The sequence below is a fragment of the Misgurnus anguillicaudatus genome, chromosome 17, assembly GCF_027580225.2.
Source record: "Misgurnus anguillicaudatus chromosome 17, ASM2758022v2, whole genome shotgun sequence".
In the NCBI taxonomy this organism is placed as follows: Eukaryota; Metazoa; Chordata; class Actinopteri; order Cypriniformes; family Cobitidae; genus Misgurnus; species Misgurnus anguillicaudatus.
In genome coordinates, this window is record NC_073353.2 from 8,986,414 (window position 1) to 9,004,699 (window position 18,286).

Sequence of the window (18,286 nt, forward strand, 5' to 3'; positions counted from 1 at the left end):
ATATTGCTAATACTTTGTGGCTTTAATGGTTTCATCATCAAATGACAAAGTCATGCTGAGGAGAAGATTGAAGCCACTTATACAATAAACATGATAAAAGCACTGAAGAAAGTAAGAAGCTGTGGAGAGCACTGTCATCCAAATCCCAAACACATTAAGCTACCAGGACGATACAGTAGCTTCTCTCTAAATTGCTTGTTTTTGTAATTCTCACAACCAATGCTTTTGTTATTTTGTCTGATCATTCACAATCTATTTAGTGTATTGTGTGTATATTTAGCGTAACAAAGTAGAGATGAAGAGTTTCGTTGCAAAACGAGATAACCACCGTTTTTTAATTGTTCAGAAATCTAGTTTTTTGGTTGTGCATTCCAATTAATATCAATTCAACTGCAGTTGGTTTGTTTTGAATTAAACCTTCGTAACTTAAAAAATACAGCTAAGTAGCACCATAAAACAAAATAATAACATGATAACATAATAATAAACATGTTTTGACAAAAATGTAAAAAAATGGATTTATCTCGTTTTGCAACGAAACTCTTCAGATGTAACAATTCTAGGTTTAATGGTTAACCATGTAAGTTAGTATTTTTTTTAATTACCGTTTAACCGCGCCAATGCAATGGCTCGAAAACCCCTGTCCAGCATCAACCAATTTAAGCAATAACATGAAACAAACACATTCATTCACGCCTGCTCCCATGTGTCCCAATTTAAATCCCAAAAATGTTCACATTTAGGGAAATCTAGTTGGCCTGACACATGCTTACTTAATATTTCTTTAGACAGATCTATCTTTCTTATGATTTTTCATTAAATGATGTGATCTGATGAGTTTAAAGCTTTTTTCTACTCTGTTTGTTTCTTTCGCGATTACTGTTTGAGCACAGGTGGTCAGAAACAATGCTCAGGTAGGCCGTGGCATTTAAACGATGCCCAATTGGCACTAAGGGGGCACTAAGTGTGCCAAGAAAACATCCCCCACACCATTACACCACCACCAGCAGCCTCCACAGTGGTAACAAGGCATGATGGATACATGTTCTCATTCTGTTTACACCAAATTCTGACTCTACTTCAACAGAAATCGAGACTCATCAGACCAGGCAACATTTTTTCAGTCTTCAACTGTCCAATTTTGGTGAGCTCGTGCAAATTGTAGCCTCTTTTTCCTATTTGTAGAGAGGATTAGTGGTACCCAGTGGGGTCTTCTGCTGTTGTAGCCCATCCGCTTCAAGGTTGGGCGTGTTGTGGCTTCACAAATGCTTTGCTGCATACCTCGGTTGTAACGAGTGGTTATTTCAGTCAAAGTTGCTCTTCTTGAATCGGTCGGCCCATTCTCCTCTGACCTCTAGCATCAACAAGGCATTTTTCGCCCACAGGACTGCCGCATACTGGACCATTCTTTGTAAACCCTAGAAATGGTTGTGCGTGAAATTCCCAGTAACTGAGCAGATTGTGAAATACTCAGACCAGCCCGTCTGGCACCAACAACCATGCCACACTTAAAATTGCTTAAATCACCTTTCTTTCTCATTCTGACATTCAGTTTGGAGTTCAGGAGATTGTCTTGAACAGAACCACACCCCTAAATGCATTAAAACAACTGGCATAATAATAATAATAATCCTTTAGGTGAGTGTGTGTGTATACATGGGTTCAATTTTTTCACCAGTGTTTTTTAAGTACAGGTGATGAGCTATTATTCCCTGAGGACTGCATCACTTGCTTCTCTCCCTGTGCTGCGATGTAAACAGTTGTCGGGTTGTTGCGCATCTGTGGCGGCACAAACAGCATTTGGAAATGTTAAGGGTGCCGTTATTAATAAAATATATGACTTTAAAAGCACAGAGGTAGCGAGGCTGCCCCTGTTATGAAACAAGCTTTTAGCGTTTTCCGAGGCACTCTGTCAGCTTAGATCTCGTTTGTGCTTCCCAAACAAGAGGAGCAGAAAAGTCCCGATGGGTGGAGGTTGCAGTTAAAGAGTAGAACAGGAGGAGGAGAAGGAGGCGTGGGTTGGGGGGCTTGTCCTGAGCTCCGTCTTTAAGAGCAGGAGACGAGGGGGGAACACTCAGTTGCATGCAGGAGGGTGAGACGCATCGTTTTCATCTGCTCGGATCACTGTCTCCCTGTAGGTAATTACACCGTTCCGAAGGCTTATCCTGTGTGCCGAGAACAGGAAAGAAATGGAGGATTGGATCAGCTCGCTGAAATCGGTTCAGTCAAGAGAGCACTACGAGGTAAGGGCACAACTGTATAAGACGTTTCAGTTGTATAGCATGTTTGTACACTTTTTCCTTAAAAATACTCCTTTGGTGAATTTAAAGGTTAATTTGCATGGCACACAATCGGCTCCCACCTGATTGAATTGTTTTCGGGTCCCGTGTAGATTTGGCCACATAAATTCAGCTTCTAAAATCAAATTTCTGCTTTTTGATTGCTTGTAAATGATATGCATTCAGTATATCAGTATAATTAGCTAAATATGCATGCATGCTGCAGTTTTTATGCTCCGAAACCGTATGTTTTTAAATAGCATGGTGGCAAGTGAAAGTGTGAACTGCGGCGTTGACTGTGTGTGCTCTGTGTCTGTGTGACTGTATGCAGACTTTGGTATGAGATGTAGAGAAAGATGGTTATATAAGACTCTCAGCCCCCGTGTTCTGCAATACCACACCCAGAGCTCCAGCGCTCCGCTGGCACCCCTAAACGAAGAGCAAAATTCTTTCTATTCAATCTGTCTGTCATTCGAAATATATCAAACCCGCATCCATCACTGTCTGGTTTCATCAGGGTACCACAGGTAGATGCCCATCCCGCTGGGTGGCACCTCACCGCCTGTTACAGGGAGAAACTGTTTTTTGGGGTGCAGTGTGCAAGAGAGCTGTGGTGCAGTGTTGCTTTCAGGGGGGTTGTGTGTCTCCCACACTTGCGGCTAAGATACACAGGCCAATCTGTATGTCGCATGTGGGAAAAGAAAAAAAAATAAGTGTTGAACACAATGATTTTCATAACATTCAGGTCTGTGTTACACCATCATTGTGGAACAACATGTTCTTGCTGCGTTATTTAATTTTTTGAATTAAAAATTAAGAGATTTCAACAGACTAAAAACATACTGAATTGTTAAAATGGTCTGTAAACATTTTTAAAGGGGTCATGAAATATTGGATCTTTGTTTTAAAAATATTAAGTTCAAATTTTTGCAAAATAAAAAAATCTTATCCATATACAGACAAAAAATGTTTCAAGAGGTGTTATATTTTCCAGAAACACCAACGTATGCCCACTACATATACATATTGCATAAATGACACCAACATTCAACTTGAACATGTGTTTCTCACACAATGCGTTATTATTCAGAATATATCGAAAACATTGGTAATCCGTGTTTGTGTGGTATTTTTAAAAGCAGTACTCTTAACAATGACACATCTGGTCACTTTAGCTGGTTAAATGCTTGTTTAAAGTTTATTACACACTTAAAGATTATCTATAAATAAATAATGATTACTAGTACTACGCGTACACATGCATTTCTAATGCTTTTCTTTTGGATTGGTATGATGTTTTTGGACATTGGATGGTCTATCTTAAAAGGATAGTTCACTTTAAAATGAAAATTCTGTCATCATTTACTCATCCTCATGTTGTTGTAAACCTGTATGAATTTCTTTGTTCTGACACAAAAGAAGATATTTTGACAAATGATGGTAAACACACAGCAGATAGTGACCATTGATTTCCATAGTAGGAATAAAAAAATATGATGGAATTTAATGGGTACCGTCAACTGTGTGCTTACCATCATTTATCAAAATGTTTTCTTTATCATTTATCACAAAACTTCCAAAATATTTTTTCATACTATGGAAGTCAATGGTCACTGTCTGGTGTGTGTTTACCATATATTTCTCAAAATATCTTCTTTCGTGTTCATCAGAAATTCATACAGGTTTAAAACAACATGAGGATGAGTAAATGATGACAGAATTTTCATTTTAAAGTGAACTATCCCTTTAATATCTTACACTGTCAAAAAATGGTCACTATCTGTCGCTGGGTGGTTGGGATCTTAAAAGTGAGGGGGACAATGACATGTATGTGTATATTGTAAAGCAAAATAAACTGAGACATTAGAACACATTTTTCATACAGTGGTCTACCAGTAAATTTAGGATCAAAAATTATTCAAACATTTCGTCCTGTTTTGGGACATTGGATGGTCTTTCTTAATATCTTACACTGACCATGTTTGTGCTTTTTTCTCATTTCAAGATTAATTTGTTCTGCAAATGAACTGTGAAAATGTTGAAGGTGTCTGAATACATTTTGGTTTATATATATATATATATATATAAAGCATGTGAAATAGTGTGTTGTGATGACACAGCTCTGACCTGATCGTGCAGATGATTCATTAAATGTACTAATTTTTTAAGGTAAGTGATTGCAATCAATTTATTTAAGCTACATTTAAACAATGTTTTTAAATTGATTGCAACCACTTAAATTGTATGAGTAATTTGAATGAATCATTTTTTTAAGTTATGCGCTCAGTTTTCCTGTTTCACTCTTTTGAAGCTCAAATAGACGCGCATGCATGAAAGATGCTTCGCTCACTTGTGGTTTGGTTAATGCTTCTTCACTCACAAACAAAAATACATGAGCGGGAATGTCAGTGGCAATGTCCCGCGTGATTTATAGAGACAGAGCGCCGTTATGCAAATTTGAAAACCACGCCCACCGGGGGGGAAATCAATCCAACCGTCTCCATTGACTTTGTATTGTGAGAAGCCGCCTCCTTGTCATTTCTGGCTTATAACAAAAAACTGAATAATGCCTAAAAGCTGCTGTGTGACAATATGTACAGCTAACAAGCCAAAGAACCCAGAAATAAGTTTTTATAAGCTGTCGAGCCGCAAAACCCAGTCTCCAAGGAGAACAAAGTGGATCGCCGACTACGTTTCCCCCTAGTGGACGCAGTTCTACTAATAGGAGTACTATGAAAAGTTGCCGGTATCCATTTTTGTGTCTTTTTTGGGGTCGACAGCTTATAAAAACTTACCTACAGATTAAACTTAAAAACAGAATAATACCTAAAAGCTGCTGTGTGACAAGGTGTACATCTAACACGCCAAAAAAATAAATAAATAATTTTTTATAAGCTGTCGACTTCAAAAAACGAGCGTTTAGACACAGAAATGGAAACAGGCAACTTTTCATAGTACTCCTATTAGTAAAACTGCATCCAATATGGGGAAACGTAGTCGGCGATCCACTTTTTTCTCCTTAAAGACTGGGTTTTACGGCTCGACAGCTTATAAAAACTTATTTCTAGGTTCTTTGGCTTGTTAGCTGTACATATTGTCACACAGCAGCTTTTAAGCATTATTCAGTTTTTTGTTATAAGCCAGAAATGACAAGGAGGCGGCTTCTCGCAATACAAAGTCAATGGAGACGGTTGGATTGGTTTCCCCCCCGGTGGGCGTGGTGTTCAGGTTTGCATGGCGGCGCTCTGTCTCTATACCAATGCTGGGTGGGTACCAGTGATGCGCGGGTCAATGTATAAACAACCCGCACCCGACCAACGTTTTCAACTAACCCATCTGCAACTCGGACTGCAAAAAAACCCCAAAAACTATTGTACCCGACCCGCTTCCTGGCGCGCATTTTTTAAAAGTAGTAAGTGCTCATCGTAGCATCATTGGCATCTTTATTTCAAACGACCCGACCGACCGTGACCCGGATGTCATTAAAAATATTTTTGGATGACTCGTAAACACAAGTAACCGCGGATGACCGCAGGCACCTGCTCATTTTGGATCAAAATGACCCTTTCAAAAAGCTGCACCGAAAGAGTTCATATTAGGAACGTATTAGTAACAAGTTACACATATTTGTACGAATATGTAGGACCTTTTTAAAGGGCACTGCCCCAGTGACAGCTTGTGACCATTTTTTGACCATTTTATTTGACAGTTTACATTGAATAAATATATTCATTTAATTTACTCAATTTTTTTAAGGTAAGGGGTTGCATTCATAATATTCAAGCTATATTTAAGCAAAATTTAGAAAAAATAAAAAACTTTTGTTTAAATGTAGCTTAAATGGGTTGATTGCAGCCACTTACCTTAAAAAAATTCAGTTTTTTCAGTGTACAGCTGAATCACTCTTTTAATTGATAGACAACATGAGTTGTTAAAAGCACACCTCCTAATTTACATCATGTTAAGAGACAATTGTGATGTCACGAATGGGGTCAACCAGGCTAGCTTCAGAAGTTAGGACCACAAAATCAATATTTTAAACTGGGGAGTTTTTATTGTAGTGTAACCTCTTATACGTCTAAATATCAGTGAAAGTGTGATTTTTCATTTCATTTGAAAATATTACAACAAAAATCTTAAATCAGTGTTATTACTGATTGATTGTTAATGTGTATGTAAATATACACATTAAAAATACAATCTTTCGATGTGTGTGTGCGTGCATGCGTGTGTGAAATTCGTTACCTAGCACCTCTGTTGAAGTGCCTCTGTTTTCAGGGGCACCGAAAAAGTCTTATCCTGGCGCTGCCAATCTGTCTTAACTTCTCCTTTGCTAGACGGCACAGTTTAATGTGGAACATTTCTCAGGGATGCACAACTGGTATGCCTGCTCCCACGCTCGCCCTACCTTCTGCAACGTCTGTCGGGACAGCCTTTCAGGGGTCACTTCTCATGGACTGTCCTGTGAAGGTAGGTGCCCTTTGTTCACATTTTCTCTTCAGCTATTTCCTCATTTAAAGGACACATATTATGCCCATTTTGACAATATGTAATTTAAGTCGCAGGTGTGTCTAGAATGTGTCTGTGAAGTTTTAGCTCAGAATACCTAAATATGTGTATCTTTACATGCAAATGAGCTACTGCCTTCACTCTCTTACCAACAGACAGTGAGCACTAAAATGTACCTCTCAGTCAAGTGGCCATGGGTGGGGCTTTGTTTTTGTGACATCACATTAAGAAGAGAATCAAAACAGCATGTCTAATAAAACTGCTTTGGTTTAATGTAAATTTAAAAAGATGTGGAGGGTGGATTTTTGTATGTTCACACACACAACACACATTATGTCAACACATTTAACACACATTTATCTCCAAACACCTTGTAAAAGTGGATTTTGCATAAAAGATGCCATTTTAATTATAAAAGCAGTTGTGCTTGATGCCCAAAGGTGTGATATCTTTTATAAGAGCTGAACATGGGTGGTTATGGACCCTTTGGGTTTTACATTACAGTTTGTCAGAGACTCATACCTGTACTTAGTGCAGATCACAGTTAATTGAAATCGAGGAAATCCAAATGGTATATTTGAAAAGCACCGCAAAACTTAGGCTAGATAATGGATCGATATACCGATGCCAAGTGTCAGTGTAAGTGTCCTTTAATTGTTTTCATTTAGTATTTCTAGGACTTGATGTTTTGGATGGTTTCGATCAAGCGTACCTTTTGTGGTTATGGTGTAATGGTTAGGGTGTTTGGTTTACAGAGGGTACTTTGCATTTTGCCACACCTGCCATGACAGACGAATTGAGTTTGTTTACCAACAATAAATATTTCTTACATTTATTTGACCTTTTTTTTATCATTTTGGCAAAATGTAGCTGTTATACCTTTATCCTTACGTATGTGTGACAAACAGCACAGGTCATTGTGTTACAGCATCATATATAAGATGAGACATCATCTTTTTCCAAAACAGCGCTGAAAAGCATTTAATTAGACATTTCACATAGTCACTTACTACTGAAACATTTAGGGACCCTACATATATATGAACTTCTATTTATGTAGAAAGTATAATAGAAGTGATATATGCAGTGATAAAGGTTTTACTATAGTTAAATATATATACAGTTGTGGACAAAAATATTGGCACCCTTGACAAATATGAGCAAAAGCTTTGAAAAAAATCAACAATGTTTCTCCTTAAAAAAATATCACAAAAATCCAATATAAAATATTTGATGGTTGGGGGGAAATCACATAATAAAACATAGAGAGACATTAGCCACAATTATTGGTCCCCCTTCATTTAATCCTCTATGCTACCTCCATTTGCAAGGCTAACAGCTCATTATAATGTCTGATGAGATTTAAGAGTCTGATGATTTTAAACTCTGTTGACTGTCATGGGCTCTTAGATAGCAGGAAGTTAAAAGTTCATGGCAGGTGATCTTCAATTATTTCTCCATACAGAATTTCTATCAGAGCAAGTTAGGTTTTTACTTTTTTATCTGTTGGTATTTGATATAATCCATGAAGCCATGTATCTGAATAAGATGTCCAGGACTTCTGGTATACAATAAAAGTAGATTCACAAAAATAAAGAATATGCTGGGGTTTGTTTTTGCATGAGAGCAGAGTATTTGTTTTGTAAAGGGCACCTATTTCATTGCTAAAAACGTTATTTTTTGTATTTGGTGCAAAAATTGGTGCAAAATTGGTGGTTTATGGTTCAAAAAACACATTATTTTCCACATACCATACATAATGTCTGTTGGAGACAATAACTCGCGTCATTGTTTACTTTGGGGTTTGTACCGTTTGCATACCGTTAACATGTGCTAATACACACTTACACACCAAATGAAATGTAAAATTGTGAGTCGGACAATAGGGGCTCTTTAATCTGTGTTTCAAACAATTTGTAGTGATGGTGGTGTTATTTTAATATTTTTTAAGATTTCTTACCCCAAAATTCAACATTTTTTTTATGTTTTTCATCTGTGAGAATATCATGTTTCTAGTCACCTTGGTGTGCTAAGAAATATTTTGTATCAATGTATCAAAGAATATACTTCAGAGATATTTTACTCATAAAAACTTCTAGGGGTGCCAATAATTGTTGAGTGTGTATTAGAGAAAAAACATTTGAAGAGTTTTGTTCCAAAACAACTCCGTTTTTTAATTTTTTGTCAAAACATGCACGGCAGTTTGATTCATATTAATTGGAATGCACAATCAAAAAAACAAGATTTTTTAAAAGAAATTAAAACGAGTTATCTCATTTTGGAACCACACTTTTAATTTATTTAATAATGTAATCACCCCCCACCCTTTTTAATTGATTTACTTTAATAAAACATTGTATTTTTGTGAGTTTTTTTTATAAAAAGCAAAAGGAGAAACATTGATTTATTTTTTACAGTTTCTTTGCTCATATTTACTAAAGGTGCCAATATTTTTGTCTCCAATATAGTATTAAACCCAATATTTTAATAATGATTTAGTATAAGAGGATATGGCAATACAATGTGGGTGCCATTGGAAAGCCATTTCATGTATTTTCACATATTTCCAAACCAAAAATATTCCTTAGGAAATAAGGAGGGCAAGACTCAAGACTAAATGCATTATGATAAGTGGGTTATAATGCCAAAATAGAATCAGAAAGTTATTTTTGAGGATAATGTATTGCAATGTAATGAATCATGCACGAGAACAAGAACATGTATTAACAAATTAAATTCAAAATCATATAGTCATTTTTTATTTTATTTTTAATTTGACAAATAAATAATAATTCTGGTATCACATCCACTGAAAAAATAAAAAATGGGTCATAAAAATGGAAAAAATTTAATGTTTCCCAATTGCATCTAAAATCCATCTAAAATATCAACTTTAGCCTAAACATTTATTTTGAAGTTTAAAAAAGAAAGATAATACCACAAAACAAGTCATGAGGGTGATTTTGTTTTTTAATTGAGATTTATACATCATCTGAAAGCTGAATAAAGCTTTCCTTTGAGGTATGCTTTGTAATGCTGCATTCACACCAGCACCGGTAGAGGCGTCAAGCGCGAGTGATTTCAATGTTAAGTCAATGTGAAGATGCATTGACACGCGTCTGGAAGTCTCGTGGCGCGAATGAGGCGTTTAGCACGGCGTGGTAGACGCAATTCCACCTCATTCGCGTGTTTAGTTCGCGTGAATGGCGTGAATTGAGCGTTGCCGCTGCAAACGTGCTAGTTGAACAATTTTAACTATGGTTAACCAATCAGGAGCTTGTTCTAGTAGTGACGTGAGTAAGCGAGCAGAAGCCCTTCCCATGACGCGAATTTCCGCGTTAATGTCTTGATGCCTAAAATTTCACAAGCGAATGAAGTGAGTAAACTCAAAATGTTCAAGCGGCAAACTAGACGCGGTAGATGTGATTTTGATCGGGTGTGAACCCACGGTTAAGGTAGGAGAATATTTGGATATACAACTATTTGAAAATCTGGAATGAGAAAATTACTGTTAAAGTTGTACAAATAAAGTCCTTAGCAAAACATATTACTAATAATAAATAGATATGTATATAGACGGTTTCATCGGACGCACGTGATACACGTCTGGATCCGAACCTTACTTCCGGTTTCGTATTTTTAATGGTCTGACTAGTTGCTAAACTGATCTCTTGAACAAATGGCTCGTCAAAAATAACAAATGTTTTGGTTTCCTATGTAATCTATGTGTTGTTGTTTTTTGCTTGTTATATAAATAAACTACATTTAAAGAACTTTGTTGTTATTTATTCTTAGCGGAGTTTACCGGAAGTTACGTGCGGACTGCGACAGTTCCAGTGTCTATATATATATTCATAGAACATGATTTTTACTTAATATCTTTACTTAATTTACCTTATGATTTCTAGCATTAAAAAGTGATCATTTTGATCCATACAGTGTATTGTTGACTATTGCTACAATTATACCCATGCTACTAATGACTAGTTTTTATGGTCCAGGGTCACATTTGTTGTTCGGTCAACTGCCCACTAACAAAGTACAGTCTTCTAGCAGGTTAAAACTTTCCCCCTAAAAATAGCATCATTAGGATTATGCATGCTAATGGTGTAACATCATGTAAAGAAAGTGCTAATTACTTTCAGAGAAATACAGATGGTGCTCATTAAACTCTGTTGACTGTCATGGGCTCTCAGATAGCAGCAAGTAAAAATAGTAAGCCTCTCGTTCACGCCTCGGTTTCAGCACGCCATGCTCGTTAATGGATGTAAAGCTTAGAGACTCCATCATCATCTCATTTCTTCCCCAAAACACCCCCCAAGATGCCATCAGGAATAAGAGTCTTGTAGTGTTGCATTAGTGAAAAGCGGATTTGTGTGGTCGTATGTGTGGTGGCAGCGGTCTATAGAGTGATAATTATGGGGCACTTTCCAAGTGCTGTTGTTCCAGTGTCTGTATTTTCAGCAACCAGGCTCACTCCTGAGTATTAATTACTGTATGTGTTACTGTGAAAAGATGATCTCATTTCTTTCAACAAACCTCTCATTAGCTTCTTCGGGGCTCTAAGAGCCAATTGTGTCGTATGGAAATTGTTCACACTCCTGAGCGAGATCTTTTTGTACTGTATTTTGGCTGTCAACAGACAATGCAGTTAGACTGAACTATATTTAGTGAAGGATAAAAGTAGATTTTAACAAATATGATTACAATCTGGCTTTCATGCAGTATTGCTTATATTACACCAGAAAAGTGTCAGTATGTGAGGCATGTCTGAATTTGTTGTAGGCAAAGCTACCTGGGTGATCTATAAAACTGTAAACTGTAAGGGGCACTCCACTTTTTTTTTGAAAATATGCTCATTTCATCAGCTCCCCTACAATTAAACATTTGATTCTTATTGTTTTTGAATCCATTCAGCTGATCTCCGCGTCTCTACCACTTTTAGCATAGCTTAGCATAATCCATTGAATCTGATTAGACCATTAGTATCGCGCTAAAAATAACCAAAGAGTTTCAATATTTTTCCTATCTGGACTCTTCTGTAGTTACATCGTGTACTAAGGCAGACAGAAAATTAAAAGTTGCTATTTTCTAGGCCGATATGGCTAGGAACTATACTCTCATTCTGGAGTAATAATCAAGGACTTTGCTGACGTATCATGGTTGCAGGAGGTGCAATAAAATAATGGAGTGCCCGAAAATAGTCCCCTGCTATTGAAAGTTACCAAGGGGACTATTTTCGGGCACGGCGTAGTATCATTACGGCAGCATAGTTCCTAGCCATATCGGCCTAGAAAATCGCAAAAAAAAAAAAATCTGTCGGTCTTAGTACACGATGTAACTACAGAAGAGTCAAGTTTTAAATAGGAAAATTTTTGAAATTCTTTGGACATTTTTGAGCATGATGCTAATGGTCTAATCAGATTCAATGGATTATGCTAAGCTATGCTAAAAGTGGCTCTTGATAAGGAGGTCAAGCCGGGAGCAAAAAATGTCGGTTATAGTTATGTGTTTGAAGTTATAAAGAGCGATACATAAAACACATTACCATCTGATAGAGTGACAGACTACCCTGTATAATTCATTCTTCCTCTTTTGAATCAGTTTCTAGTTCAAACATAGATAACTGAGGCCCTGTTTACATTAAAGCATTTGCGTTTTAAAACGACATTTTAAAATGAAAATACTGGCATTTTAAAAAGAATCTTCATCCACACTATACACGACCATAAACGCATGAAACATGACCAATCACGTAACTGGGCATAAAAGTGTAAATAACTTATTACTCAAATAATAGCTTACCTTTGCGCATTTATCCAGCCTAGGGGTGTGCGATATTGACAAAAATTCATACCTGGATCCTTTGCTGGCCACTACAACAGACATTATTTTTGAACCTATAAAAATGTATTTGGGAAAGTCTTCAGCTCCCCCCTACAACATATTAGTATGATTAATAGGTTAATTTTGATGTTATAAACCAAACAGAAAGGTCTTTATGATTTAAAAAAGGAAGCATTCAAGTGAACAGTACTAAACAGTAGCGAACTTGAAGCAAAAAATTAATTTCAGCAAATGCAAACTTCAATCAAACACAATAAGAGCTGAAGTATAGCTTAAGCCTACAGAAATGCTTATTGCTTTAATGTAGGGAGTTCCCCTTCAGCCATTTCACACTGTTCGCAGTTCATATATATGATTTTATAGTCCATTTGAAACTTTTCGTACGGACTGACGGTATTCTTCAGAAAGACACCAAATAACTTATCTTCCCATACCTGTCGCTGTTCAGTGCGTGTGTGTCCCTCACACGCGTTCTTCGACAAAAAAGCGTGGCCGGCTAAAGTATTAAAAATTAATATGACGTTAATTTTTAAAAGTGTGCGAGGTCCGTGCACGTCCTCCGCTAGGAACACAGAAATAGCAAAAAGCGCAATCGGCTAAACGAGCATTAAATATTAATATGACGTTGATTTGATTGTTTTCATTAATTTATATTCACAAAACTTTTCAACAAAACATCGATTAAAATTAAGAGACAAATTATATGAAACGAAATTCATTTTAAAGTAGCAAACAAAACTTAAATTAAACTCGAACCCATTACAATTCTCCCTTCATATTAGCCTTTACAATGCCCTATATGACCTTAAAATTACAGTGTATCTTTCGTAATAAGCTAAGTAAATTTAAACAAAACATAAACAACATTACAACAATATTCAAACCCAACATTACTCAAACATAAATATAAAACAGACATTATCTATAAGGATACATGTTAAAACAATCTGATATAGCGTTTATAATAGCTGGTTGGTAGTTGTTTACTATTTTTGGCAAAACCTCCGTTGCAAACCTCCATTTACCTGAATAAAATAATCTTTACTTTGAAAATGATGCGCTGTCACGTTAACATCAGCTGTTTGTTTACATAAGACTCCGTTTACGTTCATTTACACTCAGAGCAACGTCTCAGTTCTCAAACTAAAACAGGGTCTGCAGCGTTTACGAACAAACCCATTTATGAGGGTCGAAAACGGTGGCGTAGTGTAAATGAAAGGTGTAATGCGTTTTTAAAAAAGTAATGCGTTTTAAAAGGTAAAGGCATTAATGTAAACATAGCCTGAATCAAACCAATATTTCCACTTGCCATTGTGTCGCATTCACTACAGTTGGCCGATTGGATCAGCCAGTGAGGCATGGACTAATTTTCATTTTCCACTGGAAATATATCAAAAATGTATATCATTAGTAATATGTGTTGCTAATGACTTACTTTGGACATATATTTCTTGTGTCCTATCTCCAGTGTTTGCTAAATACATTGTTTAATAGTGTATGATGCTGAATAAAGTAGTGAATGTTCACTTTGAAGCAGGATTACAAAAGCCATAGTGCAAAGACCTTAAAAGATTTGTGTAAGTTTAAAACAATCATCGCTGCTTATATTTCACTTTGATTTCCTGTAGCAGCCAATCGATAAGGATTGATGTAAGACGTGTGCCCCAACAAAAGAGGCAAACTCGACATATCTCACTTTCTAATTTGACAGAGACATCCTGTCCATTAGCAGCGCATCGTAAACAGTCTTGCGTTCACTCGGCATTACTGAATTGTCTCTAAATGGTTTGCTAACAGCCCTGAAAATGACATTAGGGTGATTGATTGAAGATTTGTTTCCAGAGTCATGTGAAATGGTCTGAGCGCAAAGCGGCTCTGATTACAAGGTGAGTGCAAAGCCAAAGAAAGATGAAGCAGCCTCTTATTAATGTTATGAATCTCTCAAGAGGATGTGGTCTCAACATCAGACTTTTGTCTCAATAGATGTGTCTCCTCGCATTTATTATTAAATGAAGAGTGGAAAATCCCAACATCCCAGGAGCATCTCAGTTTCCTTTCTTGTGGTGTATTCGTTCTGGTGATGGGATCAGGGCTATTTCCTGCCATATATATGAACTGGGACAAGCTTTCCATTTGTTGTACCCTTGATTTCTCAGGGTGACTATCTGGGTGTAAAGTGGAAACATATTTTTTCAGAGATTGTTTCAATGTCTAATATTTATGTGTCAGCATCCAAATTTTTTATGGGAACATAGAGATGTAAAACAAATGTACACTCTAAAAACAGATGTGTTAAAAACAACACATTTTGTGTTAGTTTAGAGACAACACATTAAATATTTTAAACACAACTTGTGTTGTCCCTTTCATTTATTTTAACATGAATAACACATAAATGTGTTAAATGGTACAACACAAACTATGTGTAAAAAAATTAACCCATTATTTTTTAGAGTGTACTAGGTGGCAAAGGTGACAGTATACCACAGCATACATTTTATTGAGAGTTACACATCATCTGAACACTGATGTGTTTGATGTATTATTTGATTGGCCAACTTGCATGACTACATTTAAATTTCATCAAAGCATCACAAATACAAATTTTTATCTGTCTTTATATTCCATCTCTTCTCATTCCTCACTTGGTTTGTCATACACTGTAAAAAGTGGAAAGTTGGATCAACTTAAAAAAAAATACTTCAATTGGTCACAAACTGTCACAATCCCAGTCTGTCATCCTGGGGTGCGTTTCCCAAAAGCATTGTTGTTAACTAAGTTAGCAACTTTGTTGGTTGCAATGCAATTTCCCATTGCCAACCAACTAAGTTAAAGATGCTTTTGGGAAACGCATTTCTGCCTGTTTTCCCCATTCATCTCAATGTTTTAGGTGTTATCAATTAAAGTAATTTTTAAGTTGATTTAGCTTTTGACTACACTGTAAAAAAATTCTGTAGAAATTACAGTATTACTGGGTATTACTGGCAACTAGCTGCCAGTAATTTACTGTAGATTTTACATTTATGTTATGTACTGGCAACAGTTTGTTCAATGTTAAATGAACATCAAACATTTTCAGTCGTTATCTTCTACAGTAAGTTACTGGCAACCAGCTGCATAATTACAGCAAATTTTTTACAGTGTACTTTGTGCTGCGAGACGATTGGGATTAACTTGTCTGACGCTATTATTGATTTTGGCGTTCGCTTGTACGGTGCCTCTGATGTCAAAACACCTCTCAAAATGCCAACGGGATCTCATGAGAATACGTGTGTATTTTTACGTTTCAGTATGGTTGTACCATACGTACATTTACTTATGTTTAAAACACATTAAAATGTATAATATCGACATTTTGACTGGACTAATACATAAATTATTTACGTATTTACAGCTTTACAAACGTACACATTTGTACGTAAGTTATTCCTATTCATAAATATTAAAATATCGGCCATTGGCGTTTCTTACTCATATTAATGTTTTCAGTCATATTTTCTGACTTATTTATTTAAGACAGTTTACCCATTTGCCTAATGAACTGATTATGATATTCAGAGAATTTCACAATATTGAACATTTTAAAACTTTAAAATGAATAACATTTCTGTTATTTAACTATTTTTGTTTGTTTGTTTGCCATGACACACAAAAACGCGTTTTCTCGTATGCTGTCTTCTATGCAATACATTATTATTACTACTAAGCAATAATTACACCAAAATACAACATAAATTCACAAAAGATCCACATTTTCAAAATTCATACAATTGTGAGGAACAGATCCAAATTCAGCCCTTGATCAGAGTTCTCACCAGCAATCGTAAAGTCAGATGGCGCGTTGGTTATAGGCTAATATAAATTTAAATTCAAATATCGTGCCTCAAGAAGCTTTAGGACACATTGCTTTACGGCAGTGATATCAAAAGCTCATTGGCTCTTTGCGTGCCACATGACATATTTGCGTCATTTCCGTTGGTGTACGTTTGAAATTTTTAAAAAATGTGCCGTGACAGAGGGAAGCCGGATCAACGTAGGACCGCGGCTGCAGCACATCATCATTTTAACTACTTTTGGTACTGATTTTAATATTTGCAATAAATAAGTTGTTGTCATTACACTTGTCTGTCTGTTATGCTTTTTGTAACAGTAACGTTAATTTGTTTTTAATAAACTATTTTGTGTAGGACTGTGGCTTAATATATTGTTTGAATGCTATATTGTTACTAGGGATGTCCATTTATCTTATTTTTTTCATTTCGATTAATCCATAGGTCTGAAGAACGAGTACTCGATTAACTGGGGGCGGGGCATACACGTCATGGTGAAAATGAAAATGAAGAGTTTCGTTGCAAAACGAGATAACCACCGTTTTTTTAATTGTTCAGAAATCGCGTTTTTTGGTTGTGCATTCCAATTAATTTCAATGCAACTGCAGTTGGTTCATTTTGATTTAAAACCTTCATAACTTAAAAAATACAGCCAAGTAGCACCATAAAACAAAATAATAACATGATAACATAATAATAAACATGTTTTGACAAAAATGTAAAAAAATGGATTTATCTCGTTTTGCAACGAAACTCTTCAAATATTTTTTATTAAAAACACTCAAATAAACTTAATTTTGAAGAAACTATGCCAGAACAATGAAAATTAATATTGAATTAAATGTTTTTTATAGAAACCTCTAACAAGAAAAGCTGCGTGATGAAGTGAAACTAAAGGGTTAATAAACACAAACTGATGTGCTTTCTATATGATGCACTCTACATAACATTAAGCCTTTATACAACATAAATGAATTATACAACATGCATCTATTCTGCGACTTCTGTACGCAGAATTTTGGGCGCGGACACCTGTAGACCCTCCTGATGACGAAAATAACATCATGTGGACTAGTATACCTTCAACTTACTGCCTTTTTGCAGTCTACCCATCTATTCCCTTGCATAGTAATAAAGGGGGGGGGGGGTGTTAGGATTCCGGAAATGTACTTATTTTCAAGTCCCAATGTTGACAGGTATGCTATGTGCTTTGAAAGAGAGGGGTGAGCTGTAGATTGAGTGTTGGTTACAATTCACATCCTCACTACCATATGCCGCTAAAATCTACACACTGCACCTTTATTATTTTAAGTTGAATTAACTCAGCAGGCAGCACAACACTTACTTTTTTAAGTTGACCTAACAAATCTTTTTTATATCGTGGCTTAGAATAAGGAAACACTTTCTGTGGTGACACCGTGGCGGTCCTTCTGTCTGGAATAGGCTGGACTTAACATCTGTGGATATGTTTCAGTGTTAGCATGATTGCCGTGTCACCACAAATCTGTTTAATCCTGCAGAACATTAGACGCCCGGCAGCTTCTGGTAGAGTAATGTGTTGATACAGGCTGATTTAACTGGATTCGAGGTCTTGTGAGGTCGCCAGTCGCCTCTTTTCATCCATTATGAGCCCTCTTTAACCCAACCCACAATGTTCAAGAGGTTCTGTAGTTCTGTTCATGTTGTGCAGACATCTGCATTGATTGCGTTGCCTATGATGGGAAATGGCTGGGGTTCGTAGGAATGGTGGTGGCCGTTATGATGTGCTGAGATGTACATTATAGAAGAGGAAGCCAGCCAGCCAATCAATCAGCCACTTAA

General features: G+C 36.3%; 1 protein-coding gene across 11 annotated transcripts in view; it reads left to right on the forward strand.

Annotated features, from left to right (window-relative positions):
- Positions 1–18,286, forward strand: part of dgkh (diacylglycerol kinase, eta) — a 140,564-nt gene that overhangs the window by 62,087 nt on the left and 60,191 nt on the right. For 8 of the 11 annotated variants that reach the window (XM_055215441.2, XM_073854948.1, XM_055215443.2 and 5 more), the window contains 2 exons: positions 2,139–2,243; positions 6,617–6,749. The exons of 1 other annotated variant lie outside the window; for it this stretch is intronic. In XM_055215441.2, the coding sequence (XP_055071416.2) occupies positions 2,139–2,243; positions 6,617–6,749 (238 nt within the window). Of the gene's footprint in view, positions 1–1,771; positions 2,244–6,557; positions 6,750–18,286 lie in introns of those variants that run through there. 2 more of the 11 variants (XM_055215450.2, XM_055215451.2) reach the window with 2 other exon arrangements.